Source organism: Bison bison, unplaced genomic scaffold (assembly GCF_000754665.1).
Source record: "Bison bison bison isolate TAMUID 2011002044 unplaced genomic scaffold, Bison_UMD1.0 scf7180017864062, whole genome shotgun sequence".
Taxonomy (NCBI): domain Eukaryota; kingdom Metazoa; phylum Chordata; class Mammalia; order Artiodactyla; family Bovidae; genus Bison; species Bison bison.
Genome location: NW_011494634.1, coordinates 1,797,166 through 1,824,810, shown reverse-complemented (window position 1 = coordinate 1,824,810; position 27,645 = coordinate 1,797,166). Strand labels below are relative to the sequence as shown.

The following is a 27,645-nucleotide window of genomic DNA, read 5'->3' as shown; positions in this document are numbered from 1 at the left end:
GACATTACTTTGCCAACAAAGGTTCATCTAGTCAAGGCTATGGTTTTTCCTGTGGTCATGTATGGATCTAAGAGTTGGACTGTGAAGAAAGCTGAGCACCGAAGATTTGATGCTTTTGAACTGTGGTGTTGGAGAAGACTCTTTTGAGTCCCTTGGACTGCAAGGAGATCCAACCAGTCCATTCTAAAGGAGATCAGCCCTGGGATTTCTTTGGAAGGAATGATGCTAAAGCTGAAACTCCAGTAGTTTGGCCACCTGATGCGAAGAGTTGACTCATTGGAAAAGACTCTGATGCTGGGAGAGACTGGGGGCAAGAGGAGAAGGGGACGACAGAGGATGAGATAGCCAGATGGCATCACCGACTCGATGGACATGAGTCTGAGTGAACTCCGGGAGTTGGTGATGGACAGGGAGGCCTGGCATGCTGTGATTCATGGGGTCGCAAAGAGTTGGACATGACTGAGCGACTGATCTGATCTGAATGCAAGTGCTAAGAACTAGAACTATTTCTGTAAGACCAGGGGAGTGGTGTTCAACTAATGCTGACTATGGGACAGAATGTGGGAAGGAAAACGGTGAAACAAACTTTACAAAGGCAGTAGGGGTTTAGGCCAAGTAGTGCCTTGAATACCAAGTAAAACAGTCCAACTCATTGTAAAATTGATATGAGAGGGAATGAGATTTGTTATTATAAAACAGAAATGAGATAACATTTGCACCTTATTCACCTTTGCTTTCCAACATATTTGGTTTATAGACAACTGCGCAATCTTTTCCCCTTGTTTTAATATGCCAGTGGAAAATACTAAATGAGAATGAATTTTTTCCAATCAAAAGAAAAAGAAAACCAGTGCTATTTAATATACCAAATGACAACAGAAATTTTTAAAATGTGCCAGATGTTTGGCATAATAAATTTTTTTAACAACTCAAAAATAATGAAACACAAGATGACATATCTCAGAAGTGGCACTTTATTTAGAATTCTGATAACTTTTAGAAAAAAAAATACTGCTACTTAAAGAAGAAAGACTGAACCATCTGGAAAGATTACCAAGCTTTAAAACATAACAGAGAAAAGAAACAGGGTCATTTGACTAATTGGGCTTTACATGTCCTAAGAGAAAATCTGTAGAAAATATATATTTATATCAAATGAATACCTCATATCTGGGATTGAGTAGTCAGGTTTCTTGGTCTATTCGTCAGGCTGGAAGAAACATGAAATGATGATTCTCCCAGCCTATCAGTTTGTGAAAAAAAATCAGCTCTAGTATCAAAATTCTGACATTAATATTGGGTTAGCCAAAAAGTTCATTCGGGCTTCAAATGCTCTTCCAGGAAACTCAAACTTTTGGCCAAGCCAATAAATCAGTCAGTTCAGTCACTCAGTTGTGTCCGACTCTTTGTGACCCCATGTACTGCAGCATGCAAGGCCTGTAGCACCGACTCTGGGAGCCTGCTCAAACTCACGCCCAACGAGTGAATGATGCCATCCAACAATTTCATCCTCTGTTGTCCCCTTTTACTCCTGCCTTCAATCTTGCCCGGCATCAGGGTCTTTTCTGATGTCAGCTCTTTGTATCAGGTGGCCAAATTATTGGAGTTTCAGCTTCATCATCAGTCCTTCCAATGAATATTCAGGACTGATTTATTTTAGGATGGACTAGTTGGATCTCCTTGCAGTCCAAGGGATTCTCAAGAGTCTTCTCCAACACCACAGTTCAAAGGCATCAATTCTTTGGCACTCAGCTTTCTTTATGGTCCAACTCCCACATTATATATGACTACTGGCAAAACCATAGCTTTGACTAGACAGACCTTTGTTGACAAAGTCATGTCTCTGCTTTTTAATATACTGTCTAGGTTTGTCAGAGCTTTTCTTCCAAGGAGCAAGTGTCTTCTAATTTCATGGCAGCAGTCACCATCTGGAGTGATTTTGGAGCCCCCCAAAATAAAGTCTGACACTGTTTTCATTGTTTTCCCATCTATTTGCCATGAAGTGATGGAACCAGATGCCATGATCCTAGTTTTTTGAATGTTGAGTTTTAAGCCAGCTTTTTCACTCTCCTCTCTCTCTTTCAAGAGGCTCTTTAGTTCCTCTTCACTTTCTGCCATAAGAGTGGTATCATCTGCGTATCTGAGGTTATTGATATTTCTCCCAGCAGTCTTGATTTCAGCTTGTGCTTCATCCAGTCCAACATTTCTCATGATGTCCTCTGCATATAAGTTAAACAAGCAGGGTGACAATATACAGCCTTGATGTACTCCTTTCCTGATTTGGAACCAATCGGTTGTTCTATGTCCAGTCCTATACGCAGGTCCTTCGTGACCTACATATAGATTTCTCAGGAGGCAGGTAAGGTGGTCTGGTTTTACTATCTCTTTAAGAATTTCCCAGTTTGTTGTGATCCACACAGTCAAAGGCTTTGGTGTAGTCAATAAAGCAGAAGTAGATGTTTTTCTGGAACTCTCTTGCTTTTATGATCCAACGGATATTAGCAATTTGATCTCTGGTTCCTCTGCCTTTTCTAAATCCAGCTTAAATATCTGGAAGTTCATGGTTTATGTACTGTTGAAGCCTGGCTTGGAGAATTTATTATATAATCCCTGCCTCTGTGAATACCTTGTATGCCCCAAAATTCAATATATTCAAAACTTATTATCTTTTCCCCCTTTCTTACTCAGGGTTCAACAAACTGCATTCACCCAACTGTCTAGACATCTGGATTATTGGGGACTCTTCCCTCTCCCTCCCCAACCCCCTCTATTCAATTCCATCTGATAAACAACTCTTGAAACATTTTCAATTCTATCTCCCATTTTTCCACACTAGCTTCATTTATCATCTCTTGCCTTCTAACTCATTTCCTGCCTCAGGTCTTATTCTTCTCTAATGATTAGCTGTTGCACAACCAGAATAATTTCTTTTTTCTAAATGCAAATTTCATTACAGCATTCCCAGGTTTGAAATCCTTCGGTGGCTCCTATCTGACTTCATTAGATGGCCATTCATCGTCTGGTACTGGTTCACTGTCCCACTTTTTAAGCTGACCAAAATATTTAATCATATCCTCCATACTTAAAAATCAGTCTGATTCTTCTTTTCCCAAACTGTGAAATTATTTCCTATTTTCATATTGATTACTATCTGAGGCAATGAATGTTAATAATCCTGCATCTGTTGTATTTTCAAAAACTACTTGTCTTGAAGCTTATTTATAGTGTTTTGCCATAAACAATTATTTTTTACTTATCATGTAATCTATTTATCTACTTTTTCTGGTACCTTTTGAATTTTGTGCCCTGTTATAGAAGGTCTCCCATGATTTCAACGCCAACCAAATATCCTCAAATCCATCTGATTTCATTTTGTTTATGGTATGAGAAAGGACTCTGGCTTTGTTTATTCTAAAATGAATAGTCAGTAATATTGGCACCTTTTATTAATAAATTATCATTTTCTCAATGAACCTAAATGCCACCTTTGTCTTATATTAAGTCCTTCCTTTGACCCAGGGCCAGTTTTTCCTAGAATCTCTATTCTATTCCACTGATCTATTTGCCCATGACTCTGTTAAGACCGTTTTTCACTGGAGTGAACTTTTGGTAAATTTTAATACCTACTGAGAACTTCTAAATAATTCTAATCAGTTTCAAGGAAACATCATTGGGATTCTGATTAAGGCATCATTGCATGTAAATATTATTTTAGGAAACATTTATTTTACTATTACAGTAAGTCTTCTTATTCAAGAACTTGGTGTGGCCTGCCATATGTGCAGATCTTATTTTATGTCTTTCAGTAAGATTTCACATTTCTTTTATTTAGGTTCTTCAACATTTTGTTAAGTTTAAAATACTGTATATCATTATAAGTGGTATATTTTCCCCTGTCCTGGCTACTGCTCATATTAAAAATAAAAACAAGTTTGTATCTTATGTAACTTTATAAATTCTCGTTTTAATTTTAGTAACCTTTTGCTAGATTCTCATGTGTTTTTTGAGAGCCTACAATTTCAGACAAATTATGCTTTTCTAATGTTATAAAATTATTTCATGCCCTTATCTGTTGCATGAGACAGAATCTCTACAAATAATGAATCACAGTATTAAGAGTCAATATCTCCTGTGCCTGATTTTAAAGAAATGACTTCAGAAACTTGCCATTTAGCATGATATTTGCTAAAAATTTTTGGTAAATATCTTTATCATTATGCAATAACTTCCTTCCATGTCTAACCTACTTAGAAATTTTATTAGGAAAGGCTGCTAAGGTTTATCCAGTGCCTTTGTAGCATTTTCATATAACCTGTTTTTCTCCTTTAATTTGCTGCTATAAAAAATGAAGTTTTGTTTTAATTCAGACTTGATCTTTAATACTTGACAATGAGACTGCCCTATGACTGGAAAGTGCCAGAGGCCATCCAGAAACAGACAAGGGTGATCATCAGAACAGAATGGATGGACATAATGTCTCTCTTTATCCATTTAATGTTTTGGACTCTGAATTCTGCTTTTTCAGATACGAAAATTGTCACGCCTCCTTCACTTCTGTTTGCATTTTCCCAATATCTGTGTCCATTTATTTTTCAAATTCCTTGTTATTTTGTTTTACAGGGTGTCTTGAAATCATACACATTTTGAATCTAACTTTTCAGCCCATCTGACAGTCTCTGTCTCTTGAGTTCATTCACGCTTAGTGAAGTAATTAATATACTTGATTTTATTCCTTCCACCTGAAATACAATCTCAATTTCCTTCTTCTTACTTTTGTTAAATTAGCCATTTCGTCCCCGCCACTTTTTTTTTTGTTCTTTTTTCCTCCCTGTCATTCCTCTGTTTGCTTTTCCTTCTTGACAGTTTAGAAGTCCTACAGTATTTTAAAGATCAGCTCATGCCTACATATTCCTGAGTCATCTTTAAATATACATATTCTTTCAAAAGAAAATAATAAAGTTATACAATATGTACTTTTACACTATGTGTGTTTTTAACACACTTGCACCAAGAATCCATAGCTGCTCATCACTCCCTCAACCCTAAACAGGAGAGAAGCTTTAGCTCTAGGTTACTAATAGGTTTTTCTTTTCATGGATGACTCTTCTATTTCAAGACTCCCTATTTAGCATTTATATTACAAAATCCTAGTCACATCATTATTATCCATTTAATTTTAATAATGCATATATTGCAAGATTCATTGCTCCCATTTTTCCTCTCCTTTTCATCTTTCCCTATCTTGGGATTTCTGTTCTGAACCAACTGTCATTTGATAGAGTACTTCCTCAAGTGTTTTTCTCAGATAAATACATGGATGGAATACGTTTTAAATGCCTGCACTTCAGAAAATGTTTATTTTGCCCTGACAAATGAATGGTATCTTTTCCTGGTTATTAATTTACAGGCCTTAAGTCTTTTTCCCTCAGGATTCTACAAATGTTGCTCCAGGAATTTAACTTTTAGTGTTGCTGATAAAAAGTCTGAAGCTAATTGATTCTCTTTTCATTGCAAGTAAGTAACCTGTTCTTTTGGTCTCAAATATTAAGATTTGTCCTCGGATTTCAGGAATTTCACCAACATGTGTCTACATATATATTCTAACATTAATCCTGCCTCTGACCCAAAAAGATGATTACTTTTCTATGTATTTCTTTTCTACTTCCAGACTCCTTTTATTTCATGTTATGACTTCTGGATCTGTCTTCTGAATTTATCTCTAGGTAATACTATTCAACATCTGCAGGTGTTTCTTAAGCTTCCATATGTGAATCAAGAAGTATAATCGCAATCTTCATTTGTTTCATTTTTAATCCAAAATTAAATTTATTATATGTGAAAGTTACTATGGGAGTAAATTCTTAGAGTGCTTATCACAAGAAAAAACATTTTTTTTATTTCTTTAATTTTGTACCTTAAAGGAGATATGCATGTTCACAAAATTTCTTATGGTAATCACTTCATGATGTATGTAAATCAAGTCATTATGTTGTACATCTTAAACTTATACAGTGCTGTATGTCAGTTATAGCCCAACAAAACTGGAAGAAAAAATTAAATTTGTTCTAATTGTACTGCTTGAAAGGTTTCTTTTTCTTTAGTAATCCCTGATCCTTTTCAACACTGTAAGAACAAATAACACAATTATTCTAGTTTTTGGCTTGTTCTTTCTCCTTGGGTTTCTCAGTTCCCATAAGTGAATTATTATCATTTCTTCTTTCTAATGGCTTATGCTCCCTCAGCATCTACACAGACCAGGGCATAGAGGTCTCTCTACAGTGGCAAACCAGTGAGTGATTGAAGGAACATGGTTTTCTACTCCTGAGGTCAGGACATGACCTCTTTGCTAAGGTAGAGAGTAGAGGCCTCTCTGTTACCAGACCTCCACAGAAGTAAATTTAAGTCCCAACTAAAGTAATGCAGAAGACTCTTGAGATTCTCTTGGCCTGCAAGGAGACCAAACCAGTCAATCCTAAAGGAAATCAACCCTGAATATACATTGGAAAGACTGATGCTGAAGCTGAAGCACCAATACTTTAATTACCTGATGTGAAGAGCCAACTCAGTGGAAAAGACCTTAAGCTGGGAAAGATTGAAGGCAAAAGGAGAAGGGTGCAACAGAGGATGAGATGGTTGGATGGCATCATCAACTCAATGACCTGAGTTTGAGCAAACTGCAGGAAATAGTGAAGGACAGGGATGCCGGGCATGCTGCAGTCCATGGTGCTGCAAAAGTCAGACCTGACTTAGCAACTGAATAACAACAAAGTAATGCCTCTGAATAATAAAAAAGTAATGGCTCTGAATAATAACAAAATCGTACTATTTTAAGTATTCTAATCACTGTGATTAAAAGTAGTGCAAATAATTTCACAATTTGTATGGAAATACAAAAAACCTCGAATAGCCAAAGCTATCTTGAGAAAGAAGAATGGAACTGGAGGAATCAACCTGCCTGACTTCAGGCTCTACTACAAAGCCACAGTCATCAAGACAGTATGGTACTGGCACAAAAACAGAAATATATATCAATGGAACAAAATAGAAAGCCCAGAGATAAATCCACGCACCTAGGGACACCTTATCTTTGACAAAGGAGGCAAGAATATACAGTGGAGAAAAGACAATCTCTTTAAGAAGTGGTGCTGGGAAAACTGGTCAACCACTTGTAAAAGAATGAATCTAGAACACTTTCTAACACCATACACAAAAATAAACTCAAAATGGATTAAAGATCTAAATATAAGACCAGAAAGTATAAAACTCCTAGAGGAGAACATAGGCAAAACACTCTCCAAAATACATCACAGCAGGATCCTCTATGACCCACCTCTCAGAATATTGGGAATAAAAGCAAAAATAAACAAATGGGACCTAATTAAAATTAAAAGCTTCTGCACAACAAAGGAAACTTTAAGCAAGGTGAAAAGACAGCCTTCAGAATAGCAAATGAAGCAACTGACAAACAACTAATCTCAAAAATATACAAGCAACTCCTGCAGCTCAATTCTAGAAAAATAAACGACCCAATCAAAAAATGGGCCAAAGAACTAAACAGACATTTCTCCAAAGAAGACATACAGATGGCTAACAAACACATGAAAAGATGCTCAACATCACTCATTATCAGAGAAATACAAATCAAAACCACAATGAGGCACCATTTCACGCCAGTCAGAATGGCTGTGATCCAAAAGTCTACAAGCAATAAATGCTGGAGAGGGTGTGGAGAAAAGGGAACCCTCTTACACTGTTGGTGGGAATGCAAACTAGTACAGCCACTATGGAGAACAGTGTGGAGATTCCTTAAAAAACTGGAAATAGAACTGCCTTATGATCCAGCAATCCCACTGCTGGGCATACACAATGAGGAAACCAGAACTGAAAGAGACACGTGTACCCCAATGTTCATCACAGCACTGTTTATAATAGCCAGGACATGGAAGCAACTTAGATGCCCATCAGCAGATGAATGGATAAGAAAGCTGTGGTACATATACACAATGGAGTATTACTCAGCCATTAAAAAGAATACATTTGAATTAGTTCTAATGAGGTGGATGAAACTGGAGCCTATTATACAGAGTGAAGTAAGCCAGAAAGAAAAACACCAATACAGTATACTAACGCATATGGAATTTAGAAAGATGGTAACATTAACCCTGTATGAGAGACAGCAAAAGAGACACAGATGTATAGAATAGTCTTTTGGACTCTGTGGGAGAGGGAGAGGGTAGGATGATTTGGGAGAATGGCATTGAAACATGTATAATATCATATATGAAACAAATGTACAGGTTCGATACATGATACAGGATGCTTGGGGCTGGTGCACTGGGATGACCCAGAGGGATGGTACAGGGAGGGAGGTGGGAGAGGGGTTCAGGATGGGGAGCACGTGTACACCCATGGCAGATTCATGTTGATGTATGGCAAAACTAATACAATATTGTAAAGTAATTAGCCTCCAATTAAAATAAATTTATATTAAAAAAAAGTAACTTCTAAATCTTTAGGGCTCCTAAGTCTTATGGCGCTAGTGAAAGAATGAGGTAGATACCTTTGTTATGTAGAAGATACAGCAAGCTATCATATGCTGTACACTTTCAAAGCTTGCAAGATGTTTCTTTGAGTGGATGACATTTGGTAGTCCTTGCAAAACTACCACACACTTTATCAAGATCTGAAAAACAGAAACACAGTGCTTTTTGTTGAAAATATCTTTACTCATTAAAAAAATACCCTATTTAAATCATGCAGGTTTAAGCCATCACATTTTATTGTCGTTAATAATTATGGACCAATTGCTTATCTTGTACAAAGAAGTGTACCCTGAGATAAAACTGATAAATTCAATGTTCAGATGAGTACGTCATCTAAGGTAACTTGAAAGCTAGAGGAAAGGATAAAATAAATACAAAAATAGATAAAACAAAGCCCATACTGACAAGTACTACAAAAGATACAGGTAAAATGTTACATGTGTACAAGACACTAAAGATGACATTCAGGCTTAGGAGAACCTTGAAAAAAACTTACAGAGAAGGACTATTACCATATTAAATATACAGCAATATGGGTACTTGGTATAACAGCTTCCTTTAAAATAAAACCAAGCACTCATATCCCAGGAAATCAATTAATATTGGCACTTCAGTTCAGTTCAGTTCAGTCGCTCAGTCGTGTCCGACTCTTTGCAACCCCATGAATCACAGCATGCCAGGCCTCCCTGTCCATCACCAACTCCCGGAGTCTACCCAAACTCATGTCCATCGAGTCGGTGATGTCATCCAGCCAACTCATCCTCTGTCGTCCCCTTCTCCTCCTACCCCCAATCCCTCCCAGCACCAGGGGTTTTTCCAATGAGTCAACTCTTTGCATGAGGTGGCCAAAGTATTGGAGTTTCAGCTTCAGCATCAGTCCTTCCAATGAACACCCAGGACTGGTCTCCTGTAGAATGGACTGGTTGGATCTCTTTGCAGTCCAAGGGACTCTCAAGAGTCTTCTCCAACACCACAGTTCAAAAGCATCAATTCTTCGGTGCTCAGCTTTCTTCACAGTCCAACTCTCACATCCATACATGACCACAGGAAAAACCATAGCCTTGACTAGATGGACCTTTGTTGGCAAAGTAACATCTCTGCTTTTGAATATGCTATCTAGGTTGGTCTTAACTTTCCTTCCAAGGAGTAAGCGTCTTTTAATTTCATGGCTGCAGTCACCATCTGCAGTGATTTTGGAGCCCAAAAAAATAAAGTCTGACACTGTTTCCACTGTTTCCCCATCTATTTCCCATGAAGTGATGGGACCAGATGCCATAATCTTCGTTTTCTGAATGTTGAGCTTCAAGCCAACCTTTTTACTCTCCACTTTCGCTTTCATCAAGAGGCTTTTTAGTTCCTCTTCACTTTCTCCCATAAGGGTGGTGTCATCTGCATATCTGAGGTTATTGATATTTCTCCCGGCAATCTTGATTCCAGCTTGTGCTTCTTCCAGCCCAGCGTTTCTCATGATGTACTCTGCATATAAGTTAAATAAGCACAGTGATAAGATACAGCCTTGACGTACTCCTTTTCCTATTTGAAACCAGTCTGTTTTTCTATGTCCAGTTCTAACTACTGCTTCCTGACCTACATATAGGTTTCTTAAGAGGCAGGTCAGGTGGTCTGGTATTCCCATCTCTTTCAGAATTTTCCACAGTTTATTGTGATCCACACAGTCAAAGGCTTTGGCATAGTCAATAAGCAGAAATAGATGTTTTTCTGGAACTCTCTTGCTTTTTCCATGATCCAGCGGATGTTGGCAATTTGATCTCTGGTTCCTCTGCTTTTTCTAAAACCAGCTTGAACATCTGGAAGTTCACGGTTCATGTATTGCTGAAGCCTGGCTTGGAGAATTTTGAGCATTACTTTACTAGCATGTGAGATGAGTGCAATTGTGTGGTGGTTTGAGCATTCTTTGGCATTTGCCTTTCTTTGGGATTGTAATGAAAACGGACCTTTTCCAGTCCTGTGGCCACTGCTGAGTTTTCCAAATTGGCACTTACTTCCTTAATTACTCTCCATATCATGTGATCCTGAATTTGATCCAGAGCTAGACAATTAAGTTTAGCTTTCAATATTGCCACACACTTCTGAGCAATATTGCTATCAGAAAAGCAGACTTAGATTGCATCAATCTATTCATCTTTCAGATTATCCCAAAGGACAAATTAATATATGGAGGTTGGTCCTTTGTGGGCATATTAATTGCTTCAAGCCATCACTCGAACAATATTATTACTGTTGTCACAGAACTCTTATGAATTCTTTTCAATGCAGCTTTAATTCTTCCCTTCCACCATCACCATCTCCCAACCTACTGTTCCATATCCCCGAATCAAGTTAACCACCTAGCAGTTTTGTAGTTTTCTCTGGGCTCATGTAATCCTATGTGTGTGTGTATATTTGTGTGTGTGTGTGTGTATTCTCCAGTATTTTTGCCTGGAGAATCCCATAGACGTGACTGAGCAACTAACACTTTCACTTCACTTTCACATGCACTTTCACTTTCACACACAGAGAGAGTTAATGTTATTTTACAAAGTGAAATTAAGCACACTTACTATGCATTTCCCCTTCAGGCATATCTTGCAAAAAATCCCTCCAAGTCTACAGGTATAGATTTAATTCATCATTTCTAACGGTTGCCTACTATTATTTACTGTAAACCAATCATAATTTTGCAACCATTTTCCAGAGCCTTCCTGTTGCACAGTTTTAAGGTTGATGTTTTACAATCTGGCAGTTCTGGCCATCCTTCAATTACTGCATGTCCTCTGTCTCCAGATTTTTTTGCCTTCACCTAGAAAGCTACAATAAACACCCTTACACAGGGAATTCCCTGGCAGTCCAGTCGGTTCAATCCCTGGTTGGGGAACTAAGATCTCACAAGCAACACGGCATAGCTAAAAAAAAAAAAAACCACAACAACAACCATCCTTCTACCTATTCAGTTGCCAAAATGAGCAGCAAATGAGGTGCCAGCTTTGAGATGATACCTAGGGAGGGTGAGGTACCATCCTCCAGGGTACAGTAGACCCTCTAAATCAATGCCATTATGTGGTATTGTGTCCCCAGTAGGTAGAACAGATGGAAGCAATGGGTGGAACTAGGGGTGATTTTAATCTATGGGATAAATCATTAAGAAAGGAATTGCTGGGCTGTGTAAATGTACTTTTTAATTTACTAAAATATTATTCCATGAGATAAATTACTAGTGGAGGAATTGCTATATTAGGCATATTTGTTTTTAATTTTATTTATACTTAGTTTAATTAAAATTAGGTTGGTATTACCAAATTCTAAAGACTATAACAGTTCACATTTCTCCCATTGATGAATGAGAATACCTTTGCCCCACATCCTCACCAGCAATAGGAGTTACAGATCTTTTCAATTCTGCTAGTGATATTATATTGTTGATTTAATGGGAATTTCTATGGATATTCAGAATCTGAGCATCTTTTCCTATGTTTTTTTGCCACTTGGATTTGCTCTCCTATAAACTTCATATTATTATCCCATGCCCATTATTTATTGTTATTAAAAGACTTTTTGTTATATATAGTTACCCTCATTAGTGTTGGATACCTTTCCCAAATCCATAAATTGCCTACTATCTTTGTTATGGCTCCTTTTGCCACACATAGGTTGCCATTTAAATACAGTCAAATATTTCTTGTATCTAAGAGTTCTATTTTGGTTAGAGTTCCCCAACAGTGACTGTACATAGACTCTAGGGATTATTTTTTTCCAAAAGATTTTGCTTTCTTTTACATTTAAGCCTTTAATATATTTGGACTTTTTACATATGGTACAAAGTAGGGGTCAAATTCTACTTTCTTTCAGAGGAATATCCTGATGTTTCACCACCATTTACTAAAAATATCCATTATCTTCCCACTGAATTGGAAAGCCAATTCCATCATACATTACATTCTTCTACAGTGAGGCCTATTTCTGGCATCTATCCCTTGTTCCATTCATCTTTTCCTGCTCTAAACTATATAATTTAATTTAAAAACTCCTTTCCTAAGTCTTTCCCTCATAGCTATAATCCACTTTCTGAGTTAAATGCATCCTGAATCAGTAGGATCCCAGAGGATGACAGGGGATCGCCCTCAACTCAACCAAGGAAGCAGCAATTTCAGGCACTGTTCCACTGTGGTATCTTTGCTGGAGCACTTAAAAGGGAGTTTGGGGGAGAATGAATAAAAGGAGTATACATATGGCTGAGTCCCTTACCCGAAATTATCACAACATTGTTAACTGGCTATACTCCAGTATAAAATAAAAAGTTTTTTTTTTTAAAAAAAAAGGAGTAGGGGTGCCTTGAGGTAGCTAATGTTGCCTTTTTTATCTTATTGGACAGAAATAATATCCTATGGGGAAGCAGTATCCAAAGAAGCTCCAATTCACACCAGGCAGATAAAAACATGCATTTAGAGTCTTGACCTAGGGCAGTGATAACGCTTCTACTCTCTGACCTAATATTTTATGAAAGGACCTTAACTTTGTGGACATGTCTCAAAACAAAACACTGGACCACTACATCAATAAATCATGCTAACCGAACCTAATAAACAAGAAATGGCAAGTATGTTGAAGATGTGAGATGCTTGCCCTCCAGAGGATAGAAATAAACCCTAAGAAGAGTCAGGGGCCTGACACATTAATGAAATGTCTGGGACGTGCTGAGACATGCCCCCACTCCAAAGTAGGTCTGACATCTCTAATCTCTCACCTCTAAGAAGAAAGGACGATGCTTTAAGAAGCAGACTGCCATGTTGTGGAGAAGGGCATGTTGCAGGGCACTGGTGGTCAGCCTTTCAGAACTAAGGGACTCATCACATGACCGCAATGGAATGAATCTCTCAACAACCAATGAATTTGGAAGAAACCTAAGCCTCAGATGAGACCACAGCTCTGGTCAACACCTTGAATTTAGCCTGATGAGATCCTGAGCCAAAGATCCAGAAAACCTGTATCCAGCCTTCTGACCTCCAGAAACTATGAAATAGTGAATGGGTGTTGTTTTAAGCCATTGAGTGTTGGTGATTTGTTAGGAAACACAGACAACTAATACAATCCCTTCAGCCAAGTTTTATCAACCTTTTTTCCAAAAATTCCAATTTAACCACAGAGACATCAAGTTTATTTTCTGGTTATCCATCAATTTTTTTCCCCTCAGTGATGGCTTTAACAGTATGCCTTGAATAAATATTGCTGTTTCTAACATTACAAGATCATAAAAATTGAAATGACTTTTAAAAAACAACCTAGAAAAGTATGTACCCATATTTAAATATGGACAGCAACAGGGCTGAATGTTTTCAGGGAAACACATTTTAAGTTCTTATTTATTCCCAGACATATAATTTAAATTATTAAAACGTCTTTCAGTTAACTCACAAAATGTCATAATACTCATTCTTGACCTATTTGTATTTTCTAAGAGACATGTTGCATTTTCTTTTCCAAAATGCAGTGTTGACTTGCCTTTGTAAAAAAAATACCCTTATGGGGAGGGGGTGAAACCCTTACCTGTACAACAGGTACCAAAACAATATTGTGATAAATGATAGGAGCAAGGAGGCCGTAACACTGAGTCACAGCCTGAAGGGCGTAACTGGAATCATTTAGGTAGTTGCTCAGTTCCAATGCCACCAATACTCTCTCACATTCAATTAGTCTAGCAATCTGTAAAGAAACAGGTATTGTTACTCAAGCTGAACACCAGGTACTTAACTTGTGTGTCTCTAATGAGGTGAAGGGGTAGGAAATGTGATCCTTGTAACTTAACAATAACATGAATGTTGATAAAAAGAAAAACCTAAATTCAGGAACAACTCTAACTCCCCAATAATGCTATTAATACATACGGATAACACAATCTTAGAATTAAACTCAAAATCTTTTTATGAATTGCAATCAAATACCACTAGTAACAGAAAAGGCACCAATCTTTTTTGATTGGTAAGATAAAATCTTGGCTATATTTTAGGAGGAAAACTCTAGCTTTTTCAAAAATATAAACTATAACAAATAATAATTAAAATATAGAATTGCTGTAATATGGCCTCCACTTGATTAATAGAGTCTTATTTCTCTCCTGGATTTGTGAGAAAATGGTAAATTTTTTGTAGACCAACCTATCTTCTATTATACTTCTGCTGCTGCTGCTGCTAAGTCGCTTCACTCGTGTCTGACTCTGTGCAACCGCATGGACTGCAGCCCACCAGGCTTCTCCGTCCATGGGATTCTCCAGGCAAGAACACTGGAGTGGGTTGCCATTTCCTTCTCCAATGCATGAAAGTGGAAAATGAAAGTGAAGTCGCTCAGTCGTGTCCAACTGTTAGTGACCCCATGGACTGCAGCCTACCAGGCTCCGCCATCCATGGGATTTTCCGGGCAACAGTACTGGAGTGGGGGTACCACTGCCTTCTCCCATACTTCTTCTACTTAAAGCAAAATGTAAGGTTAGGCTCTTTGTGATTAAACATCACTTAAGAATCCTATCTTACTCTTTCTTATTTCCTGGGGAGACATTTCATTGAAAGAAAACAATATGAGGGGCAACCAGAAATTTCTATACAGCAAATTGTTATTAGAATGGTAGTCCAGCATTCTGGAATTCACTGAAGTACTTAAAGATTGTCCTCATTTTCAGACTAGATGATAAAAATAAAAGAAGCCGAATGCAACTTAGTAGGACAGGTCATGGCTGTGAATGCTTGGGGTCTACAAGAATGTGAACTTGTCTTAGGCAGAGAGTCATGTTTGTTTGGTTTTTTTAACTTTCATAGCCACAGAAATTGGCACAGTCTCATGGAACAAGTTATTGGCTAATTAATTAATTAATAAGTGGATTGGTAGGAAAAAGCAACTGTAAAAGAAAACCAAAAATGACTAAAGTCTCCATATATCTAAAGTAAGTAAAGAAGGAAGGGAGAAAAAGAAGAGTGAACCTCAATTTAGATTGAAAAAAATATTGTAGGATTGTTACTAAAAGCAAGAGTATTGTAAGGCTGCAGGTGTAACAGAGCAATATTTACAAGTACCTTGAGAACATATCAATAGGAGGTAAGTTAAATTCCTGCCTCTGTACAGGATGCAATATTATAGTTTTAAAAAATGTACTAGATGGATATGTACCAGCATGAAAGTATGTCCAAGATAAATTATAAAAAGTATTCAAAAAGCAAGTTACAGAACAGTGAGTCCATCATGATTCTGTTTTTGTAAGTAATAATAGCATATTTGTCTATGCGTATTTTTAAAAATGGGAGAAATCACATGAAAACAAGAATGTAGCATTCTTAGGGATAATAGGATTCTAATAGGTTTCACTTTATACATTATAAATTTTGAATATTTGAATTTATACTACTTTTATACAGGAATATATATATAAATAGAAAAGAAGGGGGGAAAAAACCATGAGCCTAGGCCTGTGAAATCTACAAACAATATCAAATAAACCAGCACAATCATACAAAGGTCTCTCAGTCCGTTCACAAGTGAGGATATACAATCCCCACAGCTCATAAACTTGAAACATCAAGAAACAAATCAAGGGAAATCAATGCATTTGCAATGATTTTAATTCACTTACTTGTTGAGAAGGGAAAATCTCATTGCCTTTAATATTATCACAGAAAAAATTTTCTTCTTTAATTTTAATGTCACTTGTTACAAAAATATTTCTAAGAAAAAGATATAAGAGAATTGAAGAACTTTCTGCCAAAATATCTGAATGTAATCTGCAAAAAGAAGTAAATGATGTTACAGGTATAAGGTGATTTAGTATGTGAATTCAACTTTGTAGATTGATTTGTTATACCAACACAATTATCCCAAGATAGCAGCAAAAGTCAGAGAAGGAAATGGCTGCTGCTGCTAAGTCACTTCAGTCATGTCCGACTCTGTGTGACCCCATAGATGGCAGCCCACCAGCCTCCCCCAACCCTGGGATTCTCCAGGCAAGAACACTGGAGTGGGTTGCCATTTCCTTCTCCAATGCATGAAAGTGAAAAGTCAAAGTGAAGCCAGCAGCTCAGTTGTGTCCGACTCTTAGTGACCCCATGGACTGCAGCCCACCAGGCTCCTCGGTTCATGGGATTTTCCAGGCAAGAGTACTGGAGTGGGGTGCCATTCTTGCCTAGAGAATCCTATGGACAGAGGAGCCTTGGTGGGCTGCTGTCCATAGGGTTGCACAGACTCAGACACAACTGAAGCGACTTAGCAGCAGCAGCAGCAAAAGTATGTAACATAGTAACTCTTACACAGCTGTTTAAACTGAAATTAAAGACTGTTCTTAACAACAAGTTCATAACTAAGAAAATTAAGCTATGGACATATGTCATGGATATATAAACCATTGGCAAAATTTTCTGATTCTAAAATATATAGCTCTTTTCTATCAATATAATTGAAATCATTATAGATACTCAGAAGTTTGGAAAATAGGCCCAATATTTCAATCAATAAACTTTCTGAAAGTGGGGGTTATTTATAGCAAAATCAGCCATGGTTAAAGAGAAGTAGAGACAGATTTGGGCTTTCCTGGTGGCTCAGATGGTAAAGAACCTGCCTGCCAACGCAGGAGATGTAAGAGATGTGAACCTGATCCCTGGGTGGGGAAGATGTCCAGAAGAAGGGAATGACTACCCACTCCAGTATTCTTGCCTGGTGAATCCCATGGACAGAGGAGCCTGGTGGGCTACAGTCCATGGGAGCACAAACAGTCAGACACAACTGAGCTATTAACACACTGCCATGTCTCAGTCATGTCTAACTATAGCCCGCCAGGCTCCTCAGTCCATGGAATTCTCCAGGCAAGAAAACTGAAGTGGTTAGCCATTCCCTACTCCAGGAGATCTTCCCAATCCAGGGATCAAACTCCGGTCCCCTGCAGTGCAGGCAGATTCTTTACCATCTGAGACACCAAGGAAGCCCTACAGAAGTAGAGTCACTTCAAATTATCTTTTCTAAATTACAGTCAACAGTGCCCACCACGGGCAAAACTGTGAAATCTGCAGTCTTCCTTCTCTGTTTCTGTAGTCCCTTCCTTGCCCTTAAGCCTAAGTTGGTGACAAACCCTCTCTTCTAAGCTTCAGGTCCCTCCACTCTCCCTATAAAACAGGAAAGGATCCAACATCAGTAATTGACATTAAAGATGATCTGTTTCACCACCGTGTTAAACTCTGAAATTGTCTTTGCCAGGAGGATTTTAGTTATCCTGCTTCTACAACTCATACTAAACTTTCTTTGTCATTGCTGACCATGAGTAGTTCGACACACACAGTAAGTCCAGGTTATTACCTCCTCCTGGCTCTAGTTCCTCCAGTACCCAGCTTGGACTCTGGTTAGCCACTTCCACAGTGACCTCTCTAGCACTTTAGATTCTGCACCCCATAATTTATGCAATAATAAACTTGCCTGACCTTGCATAGATGTCATCTGATTTTTTTATCCCTCCCATAATGGCCAATCAATTAATCACTTATTTATTTACCTCATTCCTTTTTTGTTTCATTCAAACTAGCATTTGCTCAACACCAACCATGTATAAAATCATTATTCTAGATCCTAGAATATAAAGGTGAATCATATGTAGCCCTCAGCCACAAGGAACTGGGCTCTGCTATTGATACAATTCATGTTACATAACATCAGCTGAGCCATGATTCTCAGCAACACTTCCATCTATCCCTGATGCCTCCTTATTCGTATTCCCCATAGAAAATGATATAAACTTCCTGTTCTCCACCTCCATGTGCTCTAGGATCTTTGTAGCCCCATCACCATACATTCTTAGGCTCTCCCTCGCCACTGGCTCTCTTATCTCAATCCTCCAAATTCTGTCCTTAAGCAAGCTTGCCTTCCCCCAAAAGCCTCTGCAAACTTTCCTCTGGTCTTTACCACCAAACTTCACATGGGTAGTTTTTGCTTGTTACTATTTTCCATTTTCATTTATTCCTTAACTAACTGCAATATATTTCTGGCCCATCACAGAACAAAAATGGCTTTCTTCAACTTACCAATGTCTTCCTATTTGCCAACTCTAAAAGCCTCTTCTCGGTTTTCATCCTACCCAACCTCTTTGCAGCATTTTCTTAAGTGACTACTCCGTCTGACTTTGCACCAGCATATAACAGTGCTCGTCAGGGCCTCCATGATAATCTTCTCACTTCCCTTGGCAATGCACTTTCCTGGACTTTCACTTCCAGAACTGATCCATTTCAGTTTCCTTCCTTGATTCCAATTCCTACTTCTATCTCTTAAATGTAAGCAATGCCCCAGGATTCAAGTCCAGCCTTCTACCTTTTCTGCTCAACAGTCATTTCTCGGAAGCTATCACTCATTGTCAAAATTCCAACAATGACCTCAGTGAACAATTTACATAAGTCTCTAGCCTTGAGCTCTCTCCTGAGTGTCAGCTCATATCTACAGAGTTGTCCTGCTGGAAAACTGAACTCCAGACATCCCCAAATTCGTTCTCTTCATCCAAAAACTCACTCCACCTTTCAGCTTCCCTTAGTAACATCAGAGGCTTACCCTCGCTGGAAATCCCAGTCAGCTTCCCCTCCTTCCTCTGTCTTATCCCCACAAGTCACATAAAATCTGCCAAGATCTATCTCTTCCTCTTCTGAAATGCCTCTTGAATCCATCCCGCACAGCACTGAGCATCCTCATACATGGTAAACACTAAGTTTATGTTTGTTTAATTGAATGGAATTATACATTTACATGAATAAGTGTTACCAATGTCTTGCCTCATTCAGCATTTGCATTTTTAAACTCATTACCTTTGAGGAGTGAAGAGTTTTGCCTTATTAAGGGAATTTTAGGCATTATCAAGCAGGTAAAGGAGACTGTTCTTACAGAATATGTTGAGACAGGCTGAAATTATACTAATGCTCATTTCTGATGCTGCCCTTAAACTTTGGTTTCTTAAGGAAAAAATGGCAAGGATAGCCTGTAGCTTTCTATGGCTTCTATAGACCTATTTGCAGTTGATGGCCTAATCCTGGGTGCCTCTTCAAGCAAAGGAAAAGTCTTCTTGCCCTAAGAGCTCACCCACCAGACCCTAACCTTAATCTCAACCTGATCTTTCTCTGTGATAAAAGATACGTCCCCAATACGTATTTGTGTTTTCTAGTAAAACTGACACTACCTTGGTTAGTATTTGGGATTTTTTTCCTCATAACCTCATTAGCTTATATTCAGAATGTACCTATATGTTTCCAGTGTTTTTTCTGATTCTAACAAAGAAAGTTCTAAGAAGGACCCAAACCTTCAGAACATCTACGCTTTACTTGTTGGAAGTAGTTTTACATATACCATCTCAACATGAACTTGAAAATAAATTAACGCCAGGCTTCACAGCTAATACCTGTCTTTTCAATAAGCAAATTAATATTTTAAAAGAACATTTCTAATTACCTTCTCTGTGTAATAGTCATTATATTGCTTAAACAAATAATGGATTGGTCACCCTGAGGTGGTGAAGCAACAAAATAATCCCAGACTGGTGAGAAAACTTTCTTAGCCAGATCATAGTTTCCAGTCTGATAGGCGACCTGCAACAGAAAGCACATTCTCTTAGGCATTACTTGAATTTGGGGAGTGTATACTTTCAACAAGAATTCTGAGAAGGTCCAATCACACTCTAATTTCCTACAAAGTTATCCACATTGGCTGTTCTGTTCTACAGGGCCACGGCAAGGGAGAAAGACACATTTTGAAATCTCTTTTATTTCTAAATTGCATGGAAATTTGAAACTCTGTAAGGATGTTTCAAATTCTCATAAGCAAAACAAAGATCACATCTGAGCCAAATTAATTTCATTTCCATCTATCTCGGCAGTGCACTCCATTTATTACAGACACTGTTATAATGAACAATCTGTTCCAAGAGAAACAATCAGATTTCCCAAACCCAAAATATGAAATATACTTCATTTTTCTCTGGTTCTGACTGACGCTTTCAGAGCTTTTTTTTGCAACAAAGGCTTCAGAGCTGAAAAGAGTAAGGATTAAAACACCATAATGTGTTTTAAGTTTCACACATTCAACCAGTTGGTAAAATAACTGATTTCACTGAAAAAACTTAGAAGCTTGCAAGAAAAAATCATCAACTTACCTATTTCTTTTGGTGGGATATATTTCTTTAACTATATCTTTAAAAATCACTCTATCCAAATATGTGTAACGATATGAAATCACACCACACGAGTTATATGCTGCTTCAAATTCTCAGTGGAAGCAGGTAGGATATTAAGTATAAATAAATTCATTAAGTATGTAAATGACATGTTACTAGACTATATTCCACACAAGGGAATAGCTTACAGGGCCAGAACTTTTAAAATCTGCCAAGTCAATACTCCTAATCAACCAACCAGTAAACTTTTATGAAGTTTCTACTTGGTGCTAAGCACTGTAAATCTAGATTCTTCAAAGCTTAAAACAATTTCATACTCCATGAAACTGTAATCAAGTTACAGTGGTAAAACACATGAAATTACAGAAAAATTGCAAATAGTCACATCATAACTGTGGAGACTTAAAAAAGGAGAAATGAAGACTTCAAGGAGGAATCAGGGCTTGATGTAAACCCTAAGGCAGGGATAAGGTTCAAATGGGCACAGTTTAGATGGAATCTGAAAAAGGTCCTGTGAAGGAAATTGCCACAGGGCATTTGAGACTGGAAAGACAGGTCAGAATTTGAAGAAAAGTAGGGCTTCCCTTGTGGCTCAGTTGGTAAAGAATCCACCCGCAATGCAGGAGACCTGGCTTTGACCCTGGGTTGGGAAGATCTCCTAGAAGGAAACGGCTACCCACTCCAGTATTCCAGCCTGGAGAATTCCATGGACAGTATAATCCTTGGGGTCACAAAAAGTCGGATGTGACTGAGTGACTTTCACTCACTCAGGCAGTATGGTGGGCTTTCCTGGTGGCTTAGTTGGTAAAGAATCTGCCTGCAATGAGGGGGACCTGGATTCAATCCCTGGGTTGGGAAGATCCCCTGGAGGAGAACATGGCAACCCACTCCAGTATTCTTGCCAGAAGAAAAAATAGACAAAGGAGCCTGGTGGGCTGCAGTCCATTGGGATTGCAGAGAATCAACATGACTGAAGCAACTAAGCACAACACAGGCAGTATGATTGGACAGGTAAAGTGAGACAGGATTTCAGAAAGTCTTGAAAATCAGATGTGTGTGTGTGTGTGTTGGCTCAGTCATGTCCAAATCTTTGTCCATGGACTGTAGCACACCAGGTACCTCTTTCTATGAGATTTCCCAGGCAAGAATACTGGAGTGGGTTGCCATTTCCTTCTTCAGGGAATCTTCCTGACCCAGGGGTTGAACCCACATCTCTTGCATTGTGGGGCAGATTCTTCACCACTGAGCCACCTGGGAAGCCCTGAAAATCAGATGGAAGTATTTAAAGATATCAGGTCCTGGACCAAGCATTTCACATGCATTATGGCATTGACTCTTCATTATAGCTCTGTGAAGTGAGCTCTATGAGTGTCCTTGTTTTCCAGATAAGGAAACTGGGGTATTGACAAGTAGAATAATTTGTACAGAGCCAAATACTCAGTAAAAAATAAATAAAATGAAAAAGTAGAATCAAGACTTAGTGTGATAGATGAGGTCCCTTCTCTGGGCCACACTGGGCAAAAAAGTGGGACTAAGTGGTCATTAAAACACCATTATAATTCTAAGATTCACCATGGAAAATGATAACAGATGATGTGTAAGGGAGTTGGTGAAACTATAATTGAATGTTCTTTCCTTTTAAAATATAGCTTTTTAAAAATAGTTATTTCTGAGTCACTTTGCTGTACAGCAGAAATTGGCACAACACTGAATCAACTATATTTCACTTTTTATAAAAAAGGGTGAAAACATAAAAATAATGTTATTTGTTCAGTCAGTGGACATTGCAAAACAAGAAAAAAATGCTATGACAAAATTAAAGGTTTATAAATTCATGAGTTTGTCTGAGTTAACAGAGGAGTGCTTGATATTCGCAGGTTCAAAGATGGTTAAGTAGTAGTCATGTGCAGAATAGACTTTAGAGGGGGTGAGGTTAAAATGAGAAATAAGCATTAAAAGAGGGACTTCCCTGGTGGTCCAATGGCTAAGACTCCACACTCCCAATGCAGGGGGTCTGGGTTCGATCCCTGGTCAGGGAACTAGATCCCAAAATGTTTATGTGGGTTTTTCCATAAGATGCTATGGAACAAACATTTTGGCCAACCTAATACATTCCTTTGCAGCACCTTGGCAAGCTCCTCCTCTTCTCTTCAATCTCATGATACTGGAGTTCCCCAGGGCTCAGTCTTCTGACCTCCTCTCCTCAGCACTCATGTCCTTGCTGCTATTACCCAGCCCCACGGCTATAGTTGTCATACAACTACTCTCAATTCCCTCGGCTGCCCAGACCTCTCTCCCAAACTCCAGACTCACGTGTCTAACTGACTACTCAACAATTCTCTCTGAATATCTAATAAACATCTGACCTTAACACGCCCCCAACTGAATTTTTTATCTTTCTCTGCACCACCCACAGCCATCCCCAACTCAGCTGTGGCCCGAGTCTGTCCTTCTAGTTAGTTGGCTAAACACCTTCAAGGCATCTCCTATTTTTCTCTATAAATTGTTTCCAACAGGAATACTTGTTAACTCCTCCTTCAAAATATATCCAGAATCTGGCCACTTCTCATCACATCAATTACTATCACCCTGGCCAAGCCACTCCCACCTCTGGTTGGATGACAGCGGTAGGTATTCAACAGCTCCCTCTGCTTCTATACTCACGCCTTATGGTGTGTGCACAACACAGTAGCCAGGGTGAGCCTTGAAACAGAAGTCACGTTATGTTGTCCTATTATATCAAACTCTCTCCAGTGGCTGTCCATTTCACTCACAGTAAAAGCCATACTTCCTACAATGGTCTGGAATTCTTATCACGATCTACTTTCCCCCCATCCACTCACCTTTTACCTCCCTAAGCAATCCTTCAGGCCCCTCTAATCCAGTCAATCTGGTCTCCTTGCTATTTATGTTATACCAAGTACAGTTCTGGAATCCTTCAGGCTTTTCTTCTAGCTCCTTCTGTGGAATCTTCTTTCTCCAGAGCTGCTCCCTCACCTCCTTCAAATATCTGTTCACATCTCATCTTCCAGATGACATTTTCTCTGTTCAGCTTACTTAACACTGTAACACTGTAATTTACCTTCTTCACATTTATCCCACTTCACATTTCCAATTCCTCTGACTGTACTCTACGCTATTTTTCCACAGGACTTACCTTCTAACATACTATTAATAGGCAATCTATTTCTTTACTATGTTCATTGTCTATTACCTACCTCCTACCATGGCATTTTGCTCACTTCACTTAGAACAGTGGTTCTCAAAGTATGGTCCCTGAACCATCAGCATCTGCCTCACCTATGAACTTGTTATACATGCAGACTTAACAGGTCCTATCCCACACCAAGTGAACCATATACTCTGTCAGTGCGGGCAGCAATCTCTTTAGGCCAGCACTCCAGATCCTTCTGATTCAGGCTCAAGTTTTACAATCACTAGCCTACAGCAATGCCGGGCACAGAGTAAGCACTCAATAATAATGTGTTAAATGAACTTAAAATTCTGCTTTTCCTGATAATTTCCCTCTCTGTACAGAAGAGAACACCCAGGAGGTATGCTACAAAATAACACAATTGACTGGCCCACGGTGAGTGCCTGACCCAAGCTGGGTCCACAGCAAAGCAAGATGGACCCCATACATACACATACACAGTCTGCTTCAGGTGTTAAGGCTGAAGACATTACATGCACCAGGAGGATCTGAGAGAAAGTTTATTATTCACACAAGGGACTCCCAGGGAGAGTCCCATGGGCAGGCACAGGCAGGTCCAGGTTTTCCTGGGCAGAGCAGAAGGTTGGGCTTTGTTAGTGGCTGGACTGGGCACAGTTCCTGCTGGCTGGGACCTTTAAATTTCCTGCAGGAACCAAAGGAAAAGGTGAAGTCAGAGACCTCCTTAGTAGCCTGCTCAGATATGGGGCCAAAGGAACAAAGAAGGGTGAGATTTAAAAACAAGTCAGTGGCCAAACATTAAAAATGAGATCAGACTCTTACATTGGGTGAACCAGTGCAGGTCTCTTTCCCAGAAATTTGGAATCAAGATTAGGTCATAGCTAAACAGTCCCAGAATATGGCTGAAATTGAGAAATACACAAAAACATTCAAGGGGCTGCCATATTCCCTCCAGAGATGGAAAGGAAAATCAATATTTAAAGAGGGAAAAAGAAAGCAAGTGATATAGAGAGTATCAGAGGTATGAGGCTTACAGCTGCCTGAACTTTGCAGCCTTCCCAGGGCTTGGCTGCATTTCCCCAAGGGAGGCTTTCTTGCAATCGGAGTCCTAACTGAAACCATAAGTCAAAAATCAACTAGAATGAGGATTACTGTTGTGGTGATGAGACTGATTTAAAAAAAAAAAAAACACAGTTCAAATGAAAGAGATGATACCTAACATAGAACCTGGCACAAAACAAACATTGAATTTTTGTTTGTTCAAAGAGGGAAAAGAAGAGTTGAAACTTCTTATAAACTTAAAAAATGGGGATGACTACATTTTACTTGGTAGCTCTATACTTTTTAATGGTCACAGACAAAAGGCGAAACTCTATTAATAAAAGGGTTTCAATGAATTCATACATGAATTGGAAAAAATGTACAAATTTCAGTTTCCTGCCACCATTGTGATTCCCGACCCAACATCAAACTCTACTGCTCCCACAGATCATGACAACCTATGGAGTACACCAACCTAGGAAGAGAAGAGATGGGAGAGATGTAAGCTCTAGATGAACTTTGCACATGTTAGATGGTGAACACATGATTTCCTGGGAACCTGGACAGAGCAGTTGAAAGGCATGAGCTGGTTCAGATGGCAGGCTTACCATCCTACCACCAGAGTTCAGTTCAGTTCAGTCGCTCAGTCATGTCCGACTCTGCAACCCCATGAACCGCAGCACACCAGGCCTCCCTGTCCATCACCAACTCCCGGAGTTCACCCAAACCCATGCCCATTGAGTCGGTGATGCCATCCAACTATCTCATCCTCTGTCATCCCCTTCTCTTCCTGCCCTCAATCTTTCCCAGCATCAGGGTCTTTTCCAATGAGTCCACTCTTTGCATCAGGTGGCTAAAGTATTAGAGTAACCTTGGGTAAATTACTTAACCTCCCTAAGATACTCTTTCTGGAATAAAATGAGATTGGCAGAGGAAGGGTTAAATTCATCTGTTTCCTGAACTTGAAAGTAATACTACCACCTCTATCTTTAGAGTTACTGTAATCAATGAAATAATAAATGTTAAAATGTCTGTCAGGCAACAGTTTTTTAATAAATGATATTCCTCACTTTCTCATTTCAACAAGTCATGGTGCCCACTTGCTATTTGATTTAGTAGTTCAATAATCCAGCAGTATGTGGCATTTGGTCTTGTATCCGTTTTACAGACAGGGAAATTAAGACCAAGCAATTTGCCTAAAATCCTACAATCCTGCTCACAGATTTCTAATTGTCTATATTTTATATCACATTATCTAGTCATTCCCAACTTAAAAGGGAATAATAAAAAGAAATGAGGCTATAAAGGGAATGAAATTGGAAAATAAATGTAGACAATATATAATTCATAAAGGTTCCTCAAAAAATTTTCCAGATAGCCTAAATTATTATAGTTTTCTACAGTAAGATAAAAATCTAGTAGAGATTTACCTGACTTTATAGACTTTTTATTTATAAAATAATGTTTAGTAAAAAGTACAACTGAAAACTCTAAGCCAAGTTATTCATAAACATTTAGCAAAGTAACTCCATATTTTACTATAAAATATTTACGATTTTTTTTAAAGAACAGAATTATCTTGAAACTAAAAGCTAGCCACTCTTACAAAAAACAGCAGCTTTTCATCACAGTTCCAAAAGAAAGGTACGTTTTCCTGCTAAAATTTAAAAGCTTAAACTCAAATTTTAAATGGAGGAAATTTTGCTTATCCAACTTAACATTATGAGAGAGAATGATTTTAGACTGTCATAAATGAACTACAGTACTGCAAATACAGTAAAGAAACACAGGCCATTACTTTATGACACTTCTCATTATCCTAGCAGTATAGCTAGGACTTCGTTTTATTAACTTTCAATGAAAGTTATGCCAAATGAAGCCCAAGAGTCAAACCACTCCCTGGAGAAAAATTAGACCTTGATGAAATATTCGGTGCCTTACTTTGAAATAACTCCATCACTGCAAATTAGGAAATATATTAGATTCCAAAGAAATCAAAACATCAGAAAACCATGAGCCCAAATGACATGCTAAACCAATGCTAGACAAATCCTAGCAATTCTCTCAATTTAATTTTCTTTGAAAAATATGATAATATAAAATTCCAGTTAGACTTTAGCCTATAATACTAATCAACTATTAAGAGGAAAAATAGCACAATAGAAATGGGATAAAATTTGGAAAAGCCAACAATAAACTTAAAATTATATGCTTGAGACTTGGGTCAATGAGTCATTTTTTTCTAGAATCCCATTCACTGGTGACATGTTTTATTTAAGTCAGGCAATTATTTCAGCAAAAATGTCAATTCACAAGTATATCCATAACTAAGAATCACAATAATATTCATTAAATGCCTACTGTCGGGTAAGTGCTATGGTTAAATGTTTAACAAGCATAATTCCATTTAATACTCATAACAGTTCTGGGAGGTAACTACTATTATTATTCCACTTCATAGATGAAGGTTAATTGACTAATATCACACAGCTAGTGTGAGGATCTGCATCTTAAACTCAGGTCTGTCTCTATGAACCCAGAAAATTCACTTCTATAAACCAATCCAAAGAAAATAATCATAGATGCAGTGAAAGATGCTCAATATCACCAATTATTAGAGAAATACAAATCAAAACTACAATGAGGTATCATCTCACTGTATGGCCATCTCATTGATGGCCATGTCAGAATGGCCATCGTCAAAAGTCTACAAACAATAAACA

General features: G+C 38.3%; 1 protein-coding gene across 6 annotated transcripts in view; it reads right to left on the bottom strand.

The window, feature by feature from the left end:
• CFAP54 (cilia and flagella associated 54) overlaps positions 1–27,645 on the bottom strand; it is a 308,337-nt gene that overhangs the window by 201,142 nt on the left and 79,550 nt on the right. For all 6 annotated transcript variants that reach the window (XM_010836300.1, XM_010836298.1, XM_010836299.1 and 3 more), the window contains 4 exons: positions 19,989–20,125; positions 16,156–16,303; positions 14,085–14,240; positions 8,561–8,683 (listed from right to left, as the gene is read on the bottom strand). In XM_010836300.1, the coding sequence (XP_010834602.1) occupies positions 8,561–8,683; positions 14,085–14,240; positions 16,156–16,303; positions 19,989–20,125 (564 nt within the window). The remainder of the gene's footprint in view (positions 1–8,560; positions 8,684–14,084; positions 14,241–16,155; positions 16,304–19,988; positions 20,126–27,645) is intronic.